Source organism: Megalopta genalis, chromosome 12, assembly GCF_051020955.1.
Source record: "Megalopta genalis isolate 19385.01 chromosome 12, iyMegGena1_principal, whole genome shotgun sequence".
Classification (NCBI taxonomy): domain Eukaryota; kingdom Metazoa; phylum Arthropoda; class Insecta; order Hymenoptera; family Halictidae; genus Megalopta; species Megalopta genalis.
Genome location: NC_135024.1, coordinates 11,942,201 through 11,965,157, shown reverse-complemented (window position 1 = coordinate 11,965,157; position 22,957 = coordinate 11,942,201). Strand labels below are relative to the sequence as shown.

At 32.5% G+C, this 22,957-nt stretch overlaps 1 protein-coding gene across 6 annotated transcripts in view; it reads right to left on the bottom strand.

The window, feature by feature from the left end:
• LOC117222967 (opioid-binding protein/cell adhesion molecule) overlaps positions 1-22,957 on the bottom strand; it is a 727,814-nt gene that overhangs the window by 24,108 nt on the left and 680,749 nt on the right. For all 6 annotated transcript variants that reach the window (XM_076525588.1, XM_076525593.1, XM_076525589.1 and 3 more), the window contains one exon: positions 11,015-11,157. In XM_076525588.1, coding sequence (XP_076381703.1) covers positions 11,015-11,157 — 143 coding nt within the window. The remainder of the gene's footprint in view (positions 1-11,014; positions 11,158-22,957) is intronic.

Below are 22,957 nucleotides of genomic sequence, written 5' to 3'. Positions count from 1 at the left end.
GCATTAAAAAATTAGCGTAATCATTGATCAATAGATTGCACGAAATAATTTTTCAGAAGGATTAACCCACAAAGTATTAATTTTGTAAATTCTCGTTAAATTAATTGCAACACTTACGATAATTAATTGTATTACTAACTTTCGTCCGTGCAGTTTTTCACCATTTTGTGAAATTTATGACATTAGAATTTACCAGACGATGTAATTAAGTTTTTGTTCATTTGTTCTTAAAAGTTGTTCCATCGCGAAGGAACAAAAACACGTGGGGTTTTCGTCGACAAGGTTTATGACACGGACGTGACGAAAAGGCTATTTTTGAGATTAAAACCTTTTTCATACTTGGCGACGATTTGTCGTCCGACTTTCGTTTCATCTCAAAACGAGCGCGTAACGCTTCCCGAAGCTACCGAGGGTTGACCTGGAGGAATTCCCGCGACATTGTCGAAGGATGCGGTGACTCCACGGCCATGCAAGTAAATCCTACCCTCTCCAAGACAATGCACGCTCAGGACGTAACGGAAGGGTGTTGACAAAACATTAGGATTGCGCTGATTGAGAAAATGCAACGTAATGATAGTCCTTAACCCTTTGACTATGATAGACTGAGACGCACCAGCTGTACCATACGGTAGGAATTTATTCTCGAAGTATAGTAAATTCCGCCTAATTTATGCTCAACTTGGAAACAAAAATGGACAATTTGGGAAGAGGAGGTACAATTATTCCAGCCTTGCGGCTCGTTTTTATAGTTCTTGACAATCGGTAACTATAAAAACGAGTCGCAAGGCTCGAATAACCGTATCTCCTCTTTTTAAATTGTCCATTTTTGTGACAGCGTCAATTAGGGAGAATTTACTGTACACCAAGAACGGTGAACTTTTCGTTAGGCATGCCCTTTTTTTTAGAAAATATATTCAAGTAATCAAAACACTGAATTTCACTACATTAAAACAATATTACGTATTTCTTTGTATTCCGTATTGAATTTTTTTAGTGTACATATTAATAAATTTAACACTAACATTGAGCTTTTTGATCGATATAATTTCTGGGCGCCGTTGGCATAATTGTTGGCATAATTCGTTTGGCATAATTGAGTAGGCAGGCGTAGTTTAAATTTGGTTCTATAAAAATGTTTGACCACTTAGCGTCGTTTGTACTGTAATTTAAACTCAGAATTTAAAGTGCAAAATTCTTATATTTTTCAAACGTATATAACCAGAAGTAATTTATACATTTCCGCAAACTTTTGTTAGGAATTTCAAACGTGAATAAATTGAGCAATTCAGTGTGATAATCGAATAAGTTGTATCCCTATATTATTGACGTAATTGTAATTGGCCCTTTTTTTATTATCATTATACGATGATAAGATGATCAGAAGATAAATAACGACAATTTTACATTGAAATATGTATTGACTACCGAGAAATGTCACACGTGTTATCCACTTATCTACTACAATATTAATTTTGTGCCGATTTAGTACATTTTTGGATATACACTATACATAAGTTTCGGCACGGTAACACCTGGTTATATTTTCCACAATATCCGAGGTATTCAAACAATTCGATTGTTATTTTAAAGCGAAAAAGCGGCGAAGGCAATTAATCGTTGCAGCTAACAAAGTATCAATTTAACGCTAAAAAAACACAGCACTTGAACGATAGAGAATAATTTAACGAAGTGTGTTCACATTCTGTATTGTTGTTTTACGTTTTCAAAGTTTTATTAATAAAATATATTCGTCTGCTGCATTTATACTGAAGCAACAACGTGCAGCTTTTTATTGTTCTACCACGTTTAAAAAAGAAATCTCCTGTCGTCGAGTGTCTCTTCGAGTTTCTTAATGTTTTTATTTGCCAGCAACCGATATCGTTGCTAGTTGCCTGCTTTCACTTATAACGGTAAAAATCGACGAAAAATAGGAAACAGTCGAGTGGGAGCAAATCTTCTTTAATCATCGATAGCGGCTTGGACCAAATTGACTTGTGTGCGAACAGCTTGAGGCTGGAAATAAGCCTTGAAACCGAAACATACTTCAAATGTTCCTCGAATCGTGATTCTTCCATGTAGACAAAATATTTCCGTAAGTTACCGTTTCTTGGAAACGTTTAGAAACATGCAGCAAAATGTTCCTTGTTAGGTCCAGTTTTCGTGTTTGTCCCAATTTCCATGCTTCTAGATTAAAAACGTATAGAAAAAGAAAAGTTTTATGTATAAATTTATAGCACCTCCTGAATCTTATATGTTGATAGATAGACATAATACGAAAATATAGATCATCAATTTATATATAAAACTTTTCTTTTTGTACACGTTTTTAATTAGGAGCACGGAAATTAGAACAGGCACGGAATCTGGGACATCTCTCTCTCTACCCTATATACTTACAATAGTAGATCTGATATAATTTTTGTGCGTTTTCTTTTAACAGCAATCTTTTTTTTCAGTTTTCGTGTTTGATGTTTCACTCAAGCACCAACACTATTTGAATTTTTACACATACTGTTCGATTGATTGAGAAATATAAACTTCATTGATCTGTAGACACTGATTCGCGCTCCTTACTGTAATTTAAGTACCGTTTTCAATGTAATTATGGTCTGTTTATTCAAGTCACGGGAAGAATTACGATGAGCGGAACAGACATCGACATTTATTAATGAAATAATTGCAATGGCTGCGTGTGCGATACTGTAAATACTTGTAAACAGGACAGTAATTATCCTAATTGCAATTACTGTTCTGCGCAATAAACATATATTAACTCTCGTAATGTAAAGCGTCATCCATTTAACTGGAAACGATGGAACGCTTCGTGAACCGCTAAAGAGATAAAGAAATAGTTATCGCGAAAGTTATTTGATATAGTCAAGAACATTATGTGGTTTTTTATTTTTTTTATATAACATTTTCTTTTATTTTTTTATATAACATTAGCTTTTTTAAATACGAGATTTTAGTAGCTACTTCACAAAGGTCAATTTACATAGTTTTTAAAAATAAATTTTTGAATCAATTCGTATAACGATGACACATTGATATGCACTGTAGAATGTACTGTGGCCCACAATAGTGTTCGCACACCTTTTTAAAACGTAATAACTTTTTTAAACCTGGTCTAAATGACTTGAATCTTTTTTTAGACGATAAATGGGCTAGTCTACTGTACAATGATTAAAATGCTGCTTTTTAAATTTTGCTATTACTTGGAATGACGAAAATATAATAAAAAAATTTCAATTTTTTAACTTTCATATCTGGGCCTGTAACGAAAATTTAAAAAATATCGTAGATCTCGGTAATTCATGCATATGTACGTGTAATACAAGGTATGCATGTTCTTTCTAAAATATAGTAATATTCTCACCATGGTTCTTACCATATTCAATGTACAATATTCTCTATTCAATTAAAATTACAATTGATAACTTTTTCATTTTATATGAGAAAAAGCTTCTTTCAAAGTCATTTTCCATTCAACAATTTAGTTTTTTTTTCTTGATACACTGAAAGAGTTGTAATCTTCAGGAAGTTTTCTATGTGTATACGTACAGTTTCCAAAAAATATTGTTTTTACAAACAATTGATTTTCTATTTGCTACAAAATTAATCGTAGCATTAATTTAATATTAAATTCGCAATCAGTGATCCGAAAAACCTAGTATAAGACATTGTTAGAAGTGTTCTTAACGTTTTCGTAGCGTTGAAATACCTTGGTCAGCTTTTTAGTGTAATTTTATTGAAGTCACTTTGATTTTCTAACGTTAATACCGCTTTGTTTTCACAACTATTGCAACTATATTAAACTGTACTGAACAATGATCAGAAATTGCGTTTAATCGTGTACGCTGAAATCTTTTAGATCGCGCTCTCTTTTTCCTGAGATTTCTATGCGTAAGTTGGGACAAATATTCTAATAGGGCTGGATTTGGTTGCGGTCGCTGATTATTGTCTACGATAATTATCTTACAGAATTTGTGCGAGGATAATATTGCGAAGTAAGGTCTTTACCTGTGGAGCCCTAATGCGTAAGCAGAAAGTAAAACGTTGGCGGTTTTAGTAACTATCTCATCAAGAGAATGCGAAGGTAAGAGAGTTTCGAAGCAGGGAAAACCTAATGGACAGTTCCGAGGATACGACAATCAAAAGCGAACGGGATCGATCTCTAATGCTCTGCTGGGATGATCGTTCACCTCGTTATCAATGCTATTGACACTGACACGCTCAGCAAGATATTACGAATCAACAATGCTCTGACGTTAGCAACGCGAATAAATTGTGTAAATTCCGTTCAGATTAAAATATTCCGATGCTATATAATTAGAATATTATAATTAGAATGTCACAATTAGAATATTCGATGCCGATAAAAATCGGCAGTCTAACTATAAGCGTGTGAACATTGTAGTTCAATGATAACTATTCTAATTATAATATTCTAATTAGAATAGTTATCATTGAACTACATTGTTCACACGCTTATAGTTAGACTGCCGATTTTTACGTAAAATAAACATTTTCTGCATTTGTTGCAAAAGACAGGAGTCAATCAGAGATTTCATTCCTTCTTTAACAATTTCAGTAAATTGCAAATAATATATCGACCAGAGTGAGATTCGAATTGTTTCGATTAGATATTTCTGTAAGAAATATATGTTTATAATATAATAACCTCGAACGCGCGCGCGCGAATACTTTTTGGTCGAATATTTTATTCGAATAGCGATTATTCATTATTCGTCATAGATTATTTTATTGATTTATCCAAACAATTCTTTATTTGTTTCAATTATTCGAACAGAGAATGTAAAATTATACAAATTGCGAATAATTGTTGACCGTGTTTGTTTTGTTATGTAATTTTACAAGAATATGTTTATACGAATACATTCAGGACTAATTCAATTCCAACCACTTATAGAATTATAAAATTGTCGATGCCTTCTTCTGCACTCGTAGAAAGATTAGTGTGTTAATTGTAAAAAAAAATATTGAAGAACTATATCGATAAACTATTTAAAAAAATACTTTACGTTCTATCATTTTTATTCTAATCGATTATTTTTTGTATGAGAGAATTCCTGTAGGAATAAATTCGAACTTCAATAGAATCTTATTAGAATGAATTCTCATTCGGATAAATTTTTATTCGATTATATATGAAGTTGAATAAAATTTTAATTGTTAACTTTCATCTTTTATCCGACATCGGAATAAAATTTTGCCCAACTCCGATATCGATATCGTTAAATGCTTTTAATCTTTTTACTGTTTCAAATCGCAGATACACATTTTTCTCATAAATTTATAAAATCCGCAGTCTACTTACAGTATTTGCAAAAGTTTGTGAAAACAATTTGTAATGGTTTAATTCGAGAAAAATAAAAAGTAGTTTAAATATTATAACAGAAATAAATATTTATTTAATCTTAGAAGAAATCCAAAAAATGCAATTCTTTAAAATCTAATCTCGCAAACAAAAAGTATTTATCTCGAAAACGAAGAGTTTTCGGATCTATATTTACGTGATCTCTTTTCATCTTTAGCAAGTGTAGGATACGATATTTTGCTCATCTGTTTCGGAGACACCCTGCATATGGACAACATTGAAACATCTCCGTAGTGATTTCAATTTCAATTCTACCGTTTCGTTTGTCCTCTAATTGATTTATTATGTTTTATGCAGTATATTCACCAGCTCGCAGACATCAGAGAAATTTACGCCATCCTATTTAGGAGGGCCACCCTGTAGAATAATAGCATTGTTCCACGGTACATGCACTGTCACTTCCTGATATACATATGTAGGCCTCCGAGACGCGGGGAATACATTATATGTCACCTCAGGCTCAACATGTTGAAAACTAACAGTCTCCACATTTTCTCCCTCACTTCTTTACGTATATAAAATTTCTGGAAAATGCAAAATGTATTTGCTGAATCGTGCATTGGGGCAGCCAGGGTGGAAAGTAACAGGGCGCGAAGGTAACATCGTAAATAATTTAAAATCTATCTCCAAATACCTCCAATGCAATTGACAAAAACAAATCGAGTATTTTTTGTATTTTAACATTTCTCCTAAACATCTGTTGCTTTCGAGATATTTAGATATAAAGTTTCCCAGTGAAGACCCTGTACTAATTATTTCGATTATGTTACAAATATTTTCAATTAAAAATAATTCTGCTCGTCGTACGAAAAATTGGGAACTTCAAAGCCAGGGTGGAAAGTAACAGGGCGCGAAGGTAACATCGTAAATAATTAAAAATCTACAGTTACTCTCCAAATACCTCCAATGCAATCGACAAAAACAAATCGAGTATTTTTTGTATTTTAACATTTCTCCTAAACATGTGTTGCTTTCGAGATATTTAGATATAAAGTTTCCCAGTGAAGACCCTGTACTAATTATTTCGATTATGTTACAAATATTTTCAATTAAAAATAATTCTGCTCGTCGTACGAAAAATTGGGAACTTCAAAGCCAGGATGGAAAGTAACAGGGCGCGAAGGTAACATCGTAAATAATTTAAAATCTATTGCAGCCATCATTGCAAACTTTAAATATATTATACAAAACTACTGGTTCAACATATACATTGTCATTTAAATCATAACATATAGTAGATTAACCAAAATGACTTTTCGATAGGATAAAGTAACTTATCTTTGGAGCTGCACTGCAATACAAGATTTTCAAGTTTATTGCATGAAAGGTTAGTCTAATTAATACGAAAATGCTACAGAAAGTAAAAATTTATTTGCAGAATTTGAATCCTACAAGTTGGTAATTAAATACTAGATTGCGGATTTGTCACATTTATGACAGAAATTATTATGGAAGAAAAGAAAAATATCGCAAGAATTTAAGAACATTGTAACACCATTTTTAATTAAAAAAAAATCATTGACGGTAGAAATGCATTATTGTTTAATTCTTCTTTTATACAGTGATGCATCTCTAATCACGGTTAAAGGCTTTAAATTGTGATTATTTATTTCATGCCCAAGTAAAGACTGTTTTCTTTCTGGTGAACCACAATTTGATTTTTTAACTTGTAAAACTGAATCACACTTAATTCCTCTCTCAAACGCTTAGTTATCGTCGGTAAGAATATAAAAATAACCAAAGCAGAAAGACATAACCTATAATTACGAATTTATATTTATTTTTATTTGTATTACGAATATTTGTGTCTATTTTTATTTCTTTTTACGAAGATTTATTACCCCTGCTTTTATTAGCCTTTTAAAGTTAAAAAAAATTGCTCGCGATCTCACGGTTTATTAACAACAAATATATAGTAGCGACAAACGTACACTGTTTTAAATTATAACCGTGTCTTTCTATCTACGTTGTAATATTTTTTCCGTTGCGATAAGTTCTATTTATCTTATCAGCCCTTCCGTGCATTGCATTTAAGATCGTTATAATGCTTTAGCGATGTAACTAAAGTTACGTTCCCCGATGCTTCGCTTACTTCTTTCGTCACGAACACCAACAATTAACAGGCGTGCACGGATATTACATGATGTTTAATGCGGCCACGTGACCTTTTACTATGGCTGGGATCTCGAGATTGTAAATGCACGTTTCACGTGAGATTATAACATTATTCGAGCCGAATAATTTAAAAAGATTTCATCGTGGCCACATTCTACCATGTGTTCAGTTGAAAACTTTAAATTCAAATATCTCGTAAATAACACATTGTCGGGAAAAATGTTAAATACAAAAGTCGCTCGATTTCAACGGCGAAATACAACTATTTTATTTCTTTCTTTTTTGTTGATCGCTTTGAAGGTTATTTCGGGGGTAACTTCGCTGTTTTAGATGGAAACCTTTATATTTATTTGCAGATTTTTATTGCACGCGAAGGAAGAATCAAATTTTGCATGAAACATTTTTTAATCAGATTTCATCATACAAAGATATTTAATAAAATTAAAAATTTATTTACCTATGTGAATTTACCTTTTTTTTTTAAAGATTGGATGCTTTGGATACATAAAGCGTGCTCTACGGGATGAGCACAGTTACTCTCCAAATACCTCCAATGCAATTGACAAAAACAAATCGAGTATTTCTTGTATTTTAACATTTCTCCTAAACATGAGTTGCTTTCGAGATATTTAGATATAAAGTTTCCCAGTGAAGACCCTGTACTAATTATTTCGATTATGTTACGAATATTTTCAATTAAAAATAATTCTGCTCGTCGTACGAAAAATTGGGAACTTTAAAGTACTATGCGAAACACTACTCATCAAGTCAACTTTTATACAAATCTACAAATAAAAGCAAAAATTGAAGGATTGCGAAATTATTTCTTCCAAATACTTTTTCTTAAATTTCGGACAAATTATTTTTTAAAACTATATTTTCTTTAGCATTGCTATAAACGGACTTTGTTGACGAAAATAATAATGTCCAATCAGTTAATCAAAATACATTGAAAAATAACACTTTTGACAATAGACATTGCCTCATTAAAAGACTAAATGTTCATAGGAAGATAACTATATTAAATTAGTTAACATCCGCGGATGTATAATACTATTAACAGCGAACAATATACGATCATTCCAGTTTTTTACGTTTTTAGAGTGGCGGAGAAATTTACTTACGAAAAACATATCGGTAAAAGTAGTATAGGTACAAAAAAGGTGTACAAAAAGATGCTGAAATATGCGGTTTAGTTGGTGTATATTTTGTGAAATCTGTTCCACGTGCAGTTCAATTAAAGAACAATTGGTAACGGCAAACGAGAGAGTTCAATTACAGTTATCTATTGTATATTCAAAGCTTTCGAAATTTTTATGCCGTTCCATTCTGAAAACGTGCAAAAAAAATGATGGAATTCGGTAAAGCTAGATAAAAGCAATACTCTCGCACCAGAACGATTTCACGTTTTTACAATGCCATGATTTAAATTGCAGTGATCCCTTTGAATAACGATACAATTGATTTGCAATACACAGAGATTTCCTATATTTTCTGTTATAATACGTCTTTTACGGTGCTTTACGATTTTACCGATATCACGTAAATTTTTTCGTCCTAAATGAAGGCGATAATGGAAAATTGTGTTCCTTTTGGATATCATTTCTAGGTAATTTGCATAATTTGTTAATAATATCCGATAGCAGCCTTAAGTACAGTTACTAAAAGGCTGAAGGCAAAGGGAATATTTGAAGTAACAAAGGGAAGGTATGTGAATAAAAATTCATGTAGAGACTCCTAAATTTTACCATTACTCTATACGGTGATCCGATAATACTTACGTGGCGTATAATCCTAGAACACGTTGAAAGTTAACGATAAAAAAGATGTTCTGCAATTTACAGTGCCGTCGAGCAAAGTACTGTCGCACGAATGAGCCTTATTATAGGAAATCAAATTTAAAGAGCCATGTGACAGAACCTGAGTGTCACTTATTATCTCGTACGTATCTCCATTATCGGTAACCTATACTTTTATTAACATTTGTAGCCTGTGCTATTCAAAGAAACGAATATACACCTTTAGCAAAAGATTTTTTTATACTATATCTATTTGATCTTATTTGTACAATTTTCGTTCTCTGCTTTTCCTGTAATTTTGACCCTAATTCCTACGTTTGTATTATTTACATTTTATGACATTTTTTCGGCATGTCAAAGATTACTGCATGCCAATTATGTTTATATATTACAACTATATGTATAGTAATGTAGTCATCCTAATATCTCAACAAAATTCAAGTCATTTGGTCCAATTTAGTCATCGATCGTTTTAAACAAAATATTCCGTTTTAAAATGTATCCGAATATTTTCCAAACCGACTGCTTGTACAATTGTATAACGAGTCTTCGAGTACGCTTGTCTTCTCCTTTAGCTTGTAACTTGCTTGTGCGTTTACTATTCATAGCACGCCAGTAGAATATCTCGCCTCACTCGCAGATTTACAGTACACGATGCTATCGTTAAACGTGGGCGGCGAAATCTCTTCATATTCATAAATTTGAATAACGAATTATTTTTCCTTAAGAGACTAATACATGGTATTTGTTCTACGTACACAGAATCCTCTCCGTAATTGGTAAAACGTCGGGTCTGCAAAGTGCAGTTGCACTTCGATCGTAAAGAAGTTTAGGGATTGAAGAAAAGAGGAACTGGGGTCCATGGTGTTCGGAAACATTAAACGACTTGTGTAAGTTCAGCCTTATAAATTGAAAGATCTAAATTCCTTACTTTCCTCACCAATAAAATTTTTACCATCATATTCGTCTTGTTTTTCTGATTAAAACAATACCGTATATGAGACATAATCACGATTATAATTACTTGTATAATAAGCTGAAGTCCGAATCTTTACAAAACGCTTAATAGTAAATTGCGGATCTTAAAATAAAATGTATTCTTGATCAATCGCATCATTCATAAGACAATTTGTTTTGTTTTTTTTAATAATTTCTGTGAGTTGACAAAAATACATAGATATTCTTAAACTCTTCAAACCCTTTAACCGCAAACGTGTTTTTGATTTTTCGGTATTCTATCGCGCAGGCTATTTTTAATTGTTATCCAGATACGTTATTCATAACCCAAGATAAATTTTTGCAACTGAAAGTTGCAAAAACTTTTTGAATTTAGTTTTTTAGTGCTCAATTTTATAAAATATTTAGAACGCGAATTCCATGTTACCAGCGCTTGGAAAGTTAATATATTCTCATTGTTTTATCTACCAATTTTTGTCGTAAGTGCTTAAAATTCGCACAATACTTATTATACAAGTAATTTTAATCGTAATTATATCGTGTTTAGTATGAAAAATGAGAGGGATCCGATGGTAAAAATTTCATAAAAGATGAGAGAACAATTATACAATTGTTCCAGTTACGTTAGAAATCTTTTTGGCAGTTACAGAGGTAATATTCTGATAAAGGATAACAATAGGTTGTGAATATTTGTAAACTGAAATTTTTGAAATGACTTTCAGAAGAGAAGACTGTTCATTCTCACCGTTTAGTACGTGCACGTGAACAGTGGATGGTTGATCAGGCATGGTGGTGAGATGGCACGTATAGTTTCCACTGTCAGCTGGTCCTACCCTCGCTATACTGAGAGTCGAATTGGCCCCCTCTTCCATTAAGTCCGTTTTCACACTGAAACAAACGATAGTGACCGTTGAAACCACAATTTTCAAGAGAACCCTTGGGTAGTCACCAATTATAAATTCCCTATATGAAAAATACATAAAAATTGAGCGTTATGACTTTTCTTTTCAGAGACAATTTTTCAGACATTTTTTCTCCTCACTTCTTTTTCAAGTTTAATCCTATTATCGCGTTACTTTACGTTTAATACTGCTTGTCGGATTGGATGATAACGTACGCGATAAAATGAACTCAGCGTTTTCTTTTATTTTCGTTCCAGCTATACGGTCTTTCCGTATTTTCAGCGCCGGAAACTATACAAAATTGTCGAGTTATTCCAGACGCTATAAATTGTCGTTAAATGAGATAGATTGATCTGGAAATAATCGATGATTTCAATTTTCGTTTCGCTTTCCTTCACCTCGTTTTTTTATTATTGTCCAGTGGCGAACTGATGCTGACATACATTTTTTTTGCTACACACTCACTCTCTCTCCCTCTCTTCTTCTCTCTCTTTCGCTCTCTCTCTCTTTTTCTCTCTCTTTCGCTCTCTCTCTTTCTCTCTCTCTCTTTCGCTCTCTCTCTCTCTCTCTCTGCTTTCTGCTTGAATTTCTATCTTTAATTTCTGCTTTTATGAATTCCTACACATTGATGAAAAGCTATTTATTTTGTGCAGAATACTTAATTCCCTTTTAATACCCATAATATTAAAAAATATTATACCCATAATAAAAATTCCCATAATATCGAAATTATTTAATTAATGAAATCGAGACTAGAAAGTTAAAATTTATCGTAGGAAACATTAGTTTAGCCATTTTGTATTCTACAAATCGCAGGTGTCATTGAGTTTGTTCAATGTATTTGCGATAAAAATAAATTTCACAACCTAGTTAAAAATTAGTTTCAAAACCTAGTTTTAGATCCTCTTTCGAGATCGTGCGAATGTGAGAGTTGAAAACATTAATATCACAAAAGATATAATTGAAAATAGAAAACCAACTTAAAATGGTGTTTCTGTTATTAATAAAATAAGAATTTAAAAAGTACCACACATCATATTCTAATGTTCACTCGTTTTAATGAAAATTAATTATGTGAAGGAATTTAATATAAAAAGTTATGAACCTCGACGCAGAGGAAAAGTAACTTTTTCTAGATAATTAGGCACTTGATATGAACGCACATTATATCCACATTTATTATATGTATACTGCATAAGGGCAATAAAAATTGAAAAACGATCATTAGCTGAAAAAGGGTAATTTTTGTCGCGAGAAATATTAATCACTTTTTTAACGACGCAACAAACCGAGCTCGCCTATCATTGGCCAGTGTTTTCCGTTAATAACTTGTAAACAAAGCAATAAATTGAATTTGCGCAAAGGAAAAAGTTACTTCAAATGACCTCAGCAACCCCTCGTTTCTCGAATTCGAGTAACTTTTGGGACACTCTGTATATTGAGATACGAACTCGAAAGCGTTCATTCCAAAATCCATATTCTAGAGAACATGAAATTCTCGGAGCAATCCGAAAACTATTGTCGCGAATTGGGAAATGTAATCGTAGCACTCGATATGAAGCACTCGAATAATATAAAACCGTCCGTTTCACTTCACCCGGTATCCCAACCGTACACATTCTCTATATTTTACGTCATGATTAATGAATACGTTTCTACCACAACCCCAATTTTATGGCTGGTTTGACGTTGCACCACTGCATCCGCAAAGGGTTAATTAGATCAATCTACCTGGTGAGCAATTAATCTTGACGAAATCGTCGTTTAAATTCGAGAATAAATTTACTAATCAACCGTTAAAAATCTGTATTGCTTCAATTCACGAGTCTATAACACGAACATTGTTAATGATTATGAAAATACCAATTTTTAATCAGTACGTAAAATGTGTAAATTAATATGTTTGCAAAGGCTTCTTTTGGATGAGTTTAAGAAGCAGATTATAACACTAAATACTCAAAAGTATACAAGTTTAAAATGCACTGAAGTGATATAATACATATTAAAGTGATATAAATATGTGTCGTATGGCACTCGATACTTTGTGTAATTATCGTGTAGTGCCGATGGAAGGAGCTTTTTGATGAATTCTGTACAATCTGACTATGCATAATGCTTTTGTCTAAATATAATATAATTTAAAAAATATAATAAAATATTTTTAAATTTAATGTAAATATAATTAATTTTAATATGATATAAACATAATGTAATTAATTTTAATGTAATATAATTAATATAAATATAATATAAATATAATATAATATATGTAATTGATTTCGCTTTATTACGCACTTGTTACTGGCTCAAGGCTCACATACAAAGTGAGAATCAGTGTCGACACCTCTCTGTTCGACGCGAACACCGTGTAAACACATATTGGATATTCGCTTATATAGAATGCTACAGTTGTCGCAATTATTATAGACATTATAGTGTCGATAATTTAGGGTTCTGACAGGTACAAAGCACAGATTTGTGATCTGTTTGCACCACTTCGACCATTATTACATAAAGGTTCACTACATTTTCCTATTATGAAGTTTAAACGTTGCACCATTAACACGTTCCGTGCCACGTGTACCATCGATGGTACACGCTTGCATGTTTACTTAGTGAACTGAACAAATTGTTTACAAGAAATTTAGAACCGAAGAATCAATTTCCACCGCAAGAATGGGCGTTGATAAGTTTTTGTTACGTTGTTATGTGTACGAGAATTAATAATTGCACGTAATACATCAAGTTTTAGTAAAATATCAAAGTGTGAAGATTCGAGTAAAAAAAGCTCGGCACGGAACATGTTAACAACGCTTTACGATTGTCGAAACGTTTCTATAATATTGGCTGGTTATTAGATATTCTACAGTCTTTAGCATAGTCTTATTGGCATTATAAATTGGGCAAGTTTTGTAATATTATTCTCTGAATTTAGCATGCAGTTCATGTTAGGTATTGAAGAAGATTTGAAGCTTTTCTTTTTTGGCTTCGTAGTTTTCACACTCTATTATAAAAGCATGGGTAGTCCTAATCATTTGCAAAAAAAGGGAAACAAAGAGTTTCACGTTGTTCGCCATATCTGTTATTGCATCTCAGTATTAATTCATATTTTACGTGTATGGATGTTTTTCCTTTTAATTATTAGAAATAGTTAAATTAAAAATAAAAATAGAATAGTTAATTCGTTAGAAGTTCAACCGATTATTTTGCCGATTCAAATCAAGATTGAGCCTATGTAAAAGTGGAAATCCTACATCCATATTAATGAAATAATTTGAACAGATATTTCGGCGATCTTCATCTGAGATATCCTGTATATAGTGTCTGGGCCGCCAGTCTCTCCTCTGAAGGAAACGAGGTATAAGTTTGATGGTTCGTTATTTTATAATTTTTAGATGAAGATTATTTGAATGTTCGTGCTTTGTACATTTGATAGCGCATCAACTGTTGTGTTCGTTTTATCCGCAAGAATAATAAGCTTGAAAATATAAGGGCCGTAAAATGCTGTTGTACACCGTATTGTACGACATAGCTATTGTATTGAGTGAGCATACGTATAAACAGGAATTGTTGGAATCTCTGCGACTCGATCTCGACAATTGCGGTTCATTTGTGCGCTTACTCTTACTAGTCTATTGAATGCGAAGGTAATAAGCTTGTCGCGCTACATGCAAACCGCAGTAATGTAAATTCGCTGCAATGTAAAACTGCTTTATAACGATCTGGACAACAACCCTTTCACACAAGTAAATCCAAAGCAAGAAAGAGTTATGTTGACTGAAATGAAAGACTGCTGTCGGCAGCAATTGACTGTGGCGATACGTATGTGAATTAGTGTAATCATAAAACGTTAAATTATTGTAGATATATAGTTATCGACTACTTCAATTATACAACTAATTATACATCTTTTGTTATATGATATTATACAATTATTCTAATTGAATTATATTATATAATTAAATGTAAATAAATCTCCAAGAACTATATATAAATGTATACAATAATAATAATAATAATAATTGTAATAATGATATGAAGACTCTTAAAAAAAACCTAGTTCCATTTAAAATGTTGTGTCTTAAATTGTTGACAGAATCTTTTTAGTGTTTCATAACTCCATACTTCAAATTAATTTCGGATGAATGTTTCACGTTTCTGTTCAATTTTTTATTCAACTATATATGAAAGATGTATGTGTGTAAATTATTACCAAGAAACGTGTCCAAAGTGAAATACGTTGGTTCCATCAAAACTTGAGTATAAAATAGTTTCATTCATATCGGGCGAAGGAGTGAAAGCAGCCCTTCAAGTTTGAAAATGCGCATCACTAAAACTAGAAAATGTAAAACTACATTTCTTTTTAGATTGATTTAAGTTTATAAATGTGTCGAATAAGAAATTTATGCGCAAATCGTTCGTTTAAACAATTTGCTATCCAACAATAATGAACACAATGTTGAAAGTATTACAAACATTTATACTCTCTCTCTCTCTCTCTCTCTCTCTCTCTCTCTCTCTCTCTATTTTGAATTACATTCAGAGTTAAAATGATTTCAAATGCAAAGAATTAAAATTACACAAATATGGTGATTAGCGTACAGCATGGTAGTTATAAATTTGAACAGAATGTAAAGCGAAGAGGCTTGCGTTTTGGACAAATATATTTGTACAGTGAAAGGAATGAAAAGACTGAAATGCAAGGATTTCCATGGCCATACAGTATCCGAACCTGACTCAGGCCGGGGCTGACTGGAGATCAGCAAAAAGATAAGTGAAGGTCCTTCGGAAGTACATTTTTCTCCCCCAACGATGCTGATCGAAGGTGGCAAAGTCCTCGTTAAATATGCCTTCCTTCGTCGGCGAAGGTACAACCAAGGTAGGACGATCTCTCAGATACGGTTTTCTATGTTCCAGAAATCGAGTCTTTGCTCTCCTCCATTCTCGAGATCGCATCGTTTAAAGCTCTTCAAGCTTTACTTACGATGTAAATGGGACTCCCTCTTCTCGCCCTGTCGCCAAGGAAACTAAGTAAGACACTAAGCATAATGCCATTAACTTCTGTCTCCATTGAATGCAAGAATCTGTAACCAGTGGATGCGCGCAACGTGATTGGGGAACGATAGTTTACAAAGAGTTAAATAATCGTCGTTCTTTTCTGTTTATTCTCGTGTTTCTTTCAGACATCCATTTTGAGAAGCCTAGCCTGCTTTTAGTGTTGTCATGTGGTATGAATGAGATTAGGTTTCCAAGCATTTGAGGATTCCTTTTACGAGGAGTTCATCCGATTCTGTACGAAAGTAAGAAAAGAAGGTTGTAAGATCTCCCGTGTTATACGAAAAAGTACTGTTTATCGTACTCTTTTTAAGTTAAAAATTCAGTAATTCTATTATCAGACTACGGAACTTTAAATAAAATAAAAATTGTCTTTATTATTTCTGAAATGCAGCAACTACGTAGGTATTTATTTGTTTTCTTAATCATTTCAATAAGTCGACAGTAATACAATAATATTCTCAAATTGTTTAAGTTTGAACCGTGCGCGTCAGGTAAAGTTGCATAAAGCGGTGCGTGGGGTGCGCGACACCCCAAGAGACTTGTAAAAATAATATCGAGAACAAAATCACGCTACTGTGACATTTAATTAAAAGCTAATGCAGCTGTTGACAGGTCGATGACACCACTCAACATTTCGCTAAAAAATAAAGAAACGTCAATTATAAAACGAATGGCTGACCGTCCCAGGGTTAAATACTCTTATGCTATTTATTATACATCTACAGATATTTTCCAGATGCCATTTTGTCTTTGCTTATAATTTCTTTCAGTTGTTTAATTTCCAGTTGTCTTAACGACGTCTAATACGTTCAAGGTAAATATTTCTACATGACATCTATAGTATGTTAAGATGCGATCAATGAAACTATGATAAATTTGTTTACACAATATCATTCGCTGGAATATTTCAGTTCGTTCAATCGAAATTTGTCATCGTTCATTGACAGTTCGACGTGTATATCACAAAATCTTATGTTACAATTTCAAAAAAAATGCAACTATCATAAAATGCTAGAATCGTGTTCATTATTTCAAAGTAATAAATAATTTTCCAATATGTCTTTTATTTGACGCATTTAAGGCACATTGCACAATATTATGAGAATGATAAATCATCCGGAAATTATACTGCTTGTTTCGATGGTTCGTCATCTATAACAGGATGACCATAGAAGGGTCGTAATGCTTCCGCGGCCGTTTATCTATTGTGGAGGTATGAATCATCAATTTCCGTGTTACATTGTTTACGCAGGCTCTTATGAGTTTGGCATGATAATCCATAGTTCGGTCGTATTGAACAATCACTTTTTATCACCATCGAAAGAGTATGCACCTGTCCGAACAGATTGTATTAAATTTCATACTTTTCACGTAACATTGATGCTAATTATTGTACTCGAGATAACCAATTTTTATTTCACAAAATTTGTATCAATACATTTTTATAGCGAATTCTATCTTAACCCCTTGTACCACGATTTCTTTTATAGCTACGTTGATCACAATCACTTTCTCGTCCTTAACACTAAATTTACCTAATGTATCATTTTTGTCACGTTCAATACTTTTTAAGTTACATGTATCAGTAATTTATACAATAAATTTGTTTCATTGGACATATATCATATTTTTATAATTGAGCTAAGCGGTCTAAATTTTTGGGGGGGAATGTCAGGGGAATTAGTTTACTAGACCATGACTAAAAAATTATTTTCAAAAATTACAATTTGCTGGCATGATAGAAAAGGTAAACATTGATGGTATTTCAATTTCTTTATTTGAGCCTATGATACGAAACGCTGAAAATTTCATCGAATTCGATTCCGGCTAGTTGAACGAAAAGTTGCAAGTAGTGTGGACACAATCAGCGGACTTCTATCATATAAACCTACTCAGTTATATGAAGTATTTGTTTCCCGCCGAGTTCACGTAAGTGGAGTTCTACTGTATGTATGAAATCTTGATCACCAAATCTTGATTCGTTGCTATAGCGCAAGGGGTTAAATAGAGCAATCATTTCCAGCGTTATATCCTTTTATATATTTGATATAAATATATATTTGATATATATTATATTTGATATATAGGCGATCAGAGAAAATTCTCCGAGGTGTCAAATAAATTTCCGTTACACGATGATTCGAAGTAACATCACACACCTACGAATGTACCAAATTATTTTCTAGGTGGTCGATATATTAGCCCTCGCATCAACCCTTATATCGGGCAAGGCAGGGCAAAGAGGGAATAACCTTTAATTGAAAAAGTTTCTACGGATGTAATTTGTCCGTTCGTTATCTTCACTCGGTCGAAGCTCGAGGATGATTGCACGTTGATCTACGGTGTTAAGTAAGCTCGATCTCCGTCTGGTTTCTTTCGCTACAGCGTTAATGAACCGCTAACGGTACTTTTCTTCGCCCGCTACTATTTGCCTTCGTTCGAATGTTCTCCGCAGACCGTATACCATGGTAATGGAATTAATATTTCAAGAGAACGTAAATTTGATCGTGACGCAGTTTCTGTAATTTTATAATACCAAGAAAACTGGTCTCTCTCTCTCTCCCCTAGCGTACATAGCTGCGAGTGTTTAATACACGGGATTGAATCGTCAGCCTTCTGAATTAACGCGTTCCAGCATACGAATGATTCAATCGAGTCTGTCATTGTTTTAATCCGTAATCTGCCGAGCGTGTTAAAGCGATTAGTAGACTTCACCGTCAGCGATTTTACCAACCGAAAGATGATAAGCTTCTTGCTTAGTGCAAATTGCGGAAAACACTGCCGTGTCTGTTCCTTTTCGTGGGAGTAACATGGAGGAGAAATCGTACAATTAATAAAGTAACTATAAAGTCACCTTACTAAAATATTCGGACATGTTTTAGACCGGAAAAACTTGTTAACATTTGGAGATGTTAGTGCGATGACTTGTTGGACAATGCCAAAACGCAATTGGTTGGAATGATAAAAAAAAATGGAAAGATAAGATTTTCAACTGTTTTATCTGAACCTGAAACGAAAATCTAAAGAATGCATTTCGTAAGTTGAAAATTTCGTCAATATCGGTCTTTCGACCGATAACTGTAAAATATAAAAAGAAAAACACAAAAAACCTGTTGAAAATTATACAAAATACCATTTTGGAAATATTCAATTATTTATAGCTAGTGTCAATATCAAGCGGTCTCGATGAAATTTTGGTCCCACGATCAAATGAAAACCTACAGCAAATGAACCAATTGTGTTTTATACGACTTTTCAAAATATTTAGAGGATATTATAAATTAGTATAACGGAATTGCATGTTACAGTGCACATGTAGTCAAAGGTGAACTTATTTTACAAATTTATTTTCAAGATCATCAAGATAATTCAATTTACATGGTGGTTGTTTAAAGAGATTGAACATCTTCTCCACGAAGTGATATAACACATTTTTATAAATAAAATATGAGAGATTCTATTAAAGTCAGCCACTGATGGAACCATACGCGTAGTGAACAGTTTATTTATAATATATCTATATTAAACACGATACGGCTACAAAGAAAGTGATTGACTAAGGCCTTTCTTCGTAAGCGTAGTGTGCGATGTTACGCTGAGTGTTCTGACTTTACTAAAGTTGATGATATTAATTTTTAAGAAATTGTTTTTGCAAACTTGATTGGTGTTATAGTACCTATTAAGATTACTACCGTATTGTCCATTTAATTTTTAGAGGAGCAATGAATACATTTTCTTAAATTATTAGCATATGAAATATTGAATTTAAATAAATAATTCAGTATTTTTCATCAAAGGCTAATACTTAATATTTGCATTTTTATTACATCATAATAATGTTTTTATACCCAGAATATTAGTTATTTATGTAAAAATTATTTAGTCCTTACTTGAGCATTATTAATCCTCTCTTACAATGTGCACATGTATTATATAATTATGTACACAACTTTCGTAACTTTAATTAATATTAATCATTGTGATTATCAATGCAATATTAATTATCGTAATTTACAATGCAATTCAATTGACGCATTATCATAATTATGATTTAATAAACGTCAAGCTAATTTCAAAACTCTATGTCAAGATTAAAATTTTTTAAAAGCCAATTTTTAAAAATGAAACATGAGAAATTACCTTAATGCAAAGCTTTGATAATACAAAATTACTGTATAAGGAACAAAATTAAAAAATATTAACGCGATGTTATTATATAATTGCAGACTTTTGAAAAATTAACTTTTATCTATAGTAAATGGTTTCGACACCAGGTATTGCACGTACTCTCAAAAAGAGAATTTATTATAGCAATAATATTGCCACTAATATATTGTACGTCACACTTTGCAATGCCTGGGAGAGGATAGGAACAAAATACAGACCATTATCCAATTTTTTTGCCCATTATTACTACATAGTATTTATTTATTTTAATAATTACATGCATCAATACTGCTATTACTAAGTATTTCTGCTGCTAGCAATATTAAAAATGTTATAAAAATTTAAAATTTATTGTTGAGAAGATTGAATATAAATATTTAAATGATATGATGTATATTCAATCACTTAAAAGGAAACTAAATTATAATCAGAAACAATAACAGTTTATGTGTTAAGTAGTTGAAAAGTTATTATTGCTTCTTCTTAGTGCTTCAATTATATAACATCAATATTGTAGTAATTTAATTTTTTAAATGAATTCGAATTAATAATTTACGTCGGGAACAAATATTGCTATGGTTTCAAAATTGTGGATAATTTAAATCAAATGTAACAAATTTTCTTCATACACTTTAAATTACATAATCGGAAATTATGATGATTAAAGTAGAGATTAATAAGTACTGTTTATTACTATTCTCTACAAGTTTCCAGAATGCAATAACCTTTAGAGACACAAAAACATTATATTACCATGTTATCAGTTACCAATATTTTTAAATTTATTAAAACACAAAATCCTTAAATATCTGGATTTTAAAATAAATAGACGTAGCCCACTTTCAAAATAAATGGACCATTTATTGTATTTATCGTGTTAAATAGATCGTATCCTGTTATAAAATATAATAAAAATGTCATCGAAGATAAGCAATAAATTCTCTAAATATAATGCTATATATTACAATGTTAAATAATTATCTTCATAAAATTAATTTGATGTTCTCTGCGTGAAATACAAAATCGTGGTCGTCATACATTTGTGATGCTGGCGGCGAACGTTAATATGTTACATGAATGCATGATTGCATGCGTGCACAATTGCACAGTGTAGAGAGTGTACAGTCGTTCGAGAAAGCATTTAATCGCTTCTTGCTTTCGAAAAATCTCTAATATTTCAACCGTTATAATTTATATTCTTGTAACATGTTTTTGCATGGTAAAGCTGGTGCGTAATTCGATATGTGTTTTTATTTTTTAAAATACTACGAATTTAATTGATTTTAAACACATTAAACATAGTACGGATACGGAATGATAAGAAATTTTATATAAATTTGGTATTTAAATATAGAACGCGTAGCTTATATCGCATGTTTTATATATATACGCGTTAAGTCTTGGTATTCGTTTCCCCATGAAAGTAAACATGAGATTTGAGAGAATATGTAAGCGAGATGAGGCGCAATGTTTACCGACAGTAACCTACCATCCTGGGAAACAAGGTGATTCGCATAATTAGAGTTCGTGTTGTTGTCACGTCTGAAACATTTAAAACTGTTTCACAGTCTGCTGTGACGGCCACTTTTTTTACGAAGTATACATGGTGGGTAAAATAATTTCTTGCTGCACTACAGGTACTGCAGATTGTTAGAGTGCATCAAAGGACACTGTTTACTCAGACTTTCATTTATTTAAAAGAAGTAGCCTTCACACAGACCGTGTACTACTGTATCTTCATCGGTGAATATACATTTTTTGCTATGAACGATGCCTGCAGTAATCTGATGCTTGCTTACAAGGAGATGTCCCAGTGACACTCACTTTTTGATGAGACTTTGCACAGCTCGTAAAATTTAATCTAATGATACCAAGTCTTGGGTGCAGACTGTTTATAGATGTTGAGATATTCGATATCGAAATTGTTAGTAACAAAGCCAGAAAGATAAGCTGGAATTCGGACAGTTGCAACGCGCGGTTCGGAAGTGACGGGGATGCGGAAAGTGCTCACAAGTGGTCAAATGAGGGAGAAGAATCTATTGACGGGAGACTCACTCATTCTCGTACCTAAAGTTCCTTCTCTACTATTCCCCCACCATTTGTGAGTACATATTACTTTGGCATATCTGAACGCGACGCGACGCGGCGCAGCGGCATACTCTAAACGGGTTAAACTTTACTTTACGGGTCCTAAATTTTTTGGCTCTTTAATGTGTATTCCCGTAGATTCTGTCGAGGAAACTCCAAAAATACAAGTCCCAAGATGCGCAAACCATTGGTTCATAAGTTATACGCGTTCAAAGTTAACCACAAACTAATCTTGAGCACTCGGACGTGGCACGGCGAGGATTAAACATATACGTATTAGCTAATACCAGTATCTCGGGTCATAATGGACCGGAGAGTACATCAGTAATAACTGTAAAAAATAAGGAAAGATAATTAGAAATTTGAGAAGTCATTTGAAGAAGAAATTTGTAAAGTAATGATTAAATGTTACGCAACGAAGTTATAGGAACGACTAAGCTGTACTTTCGTAAATGACAAAGTCAAACGAGCAA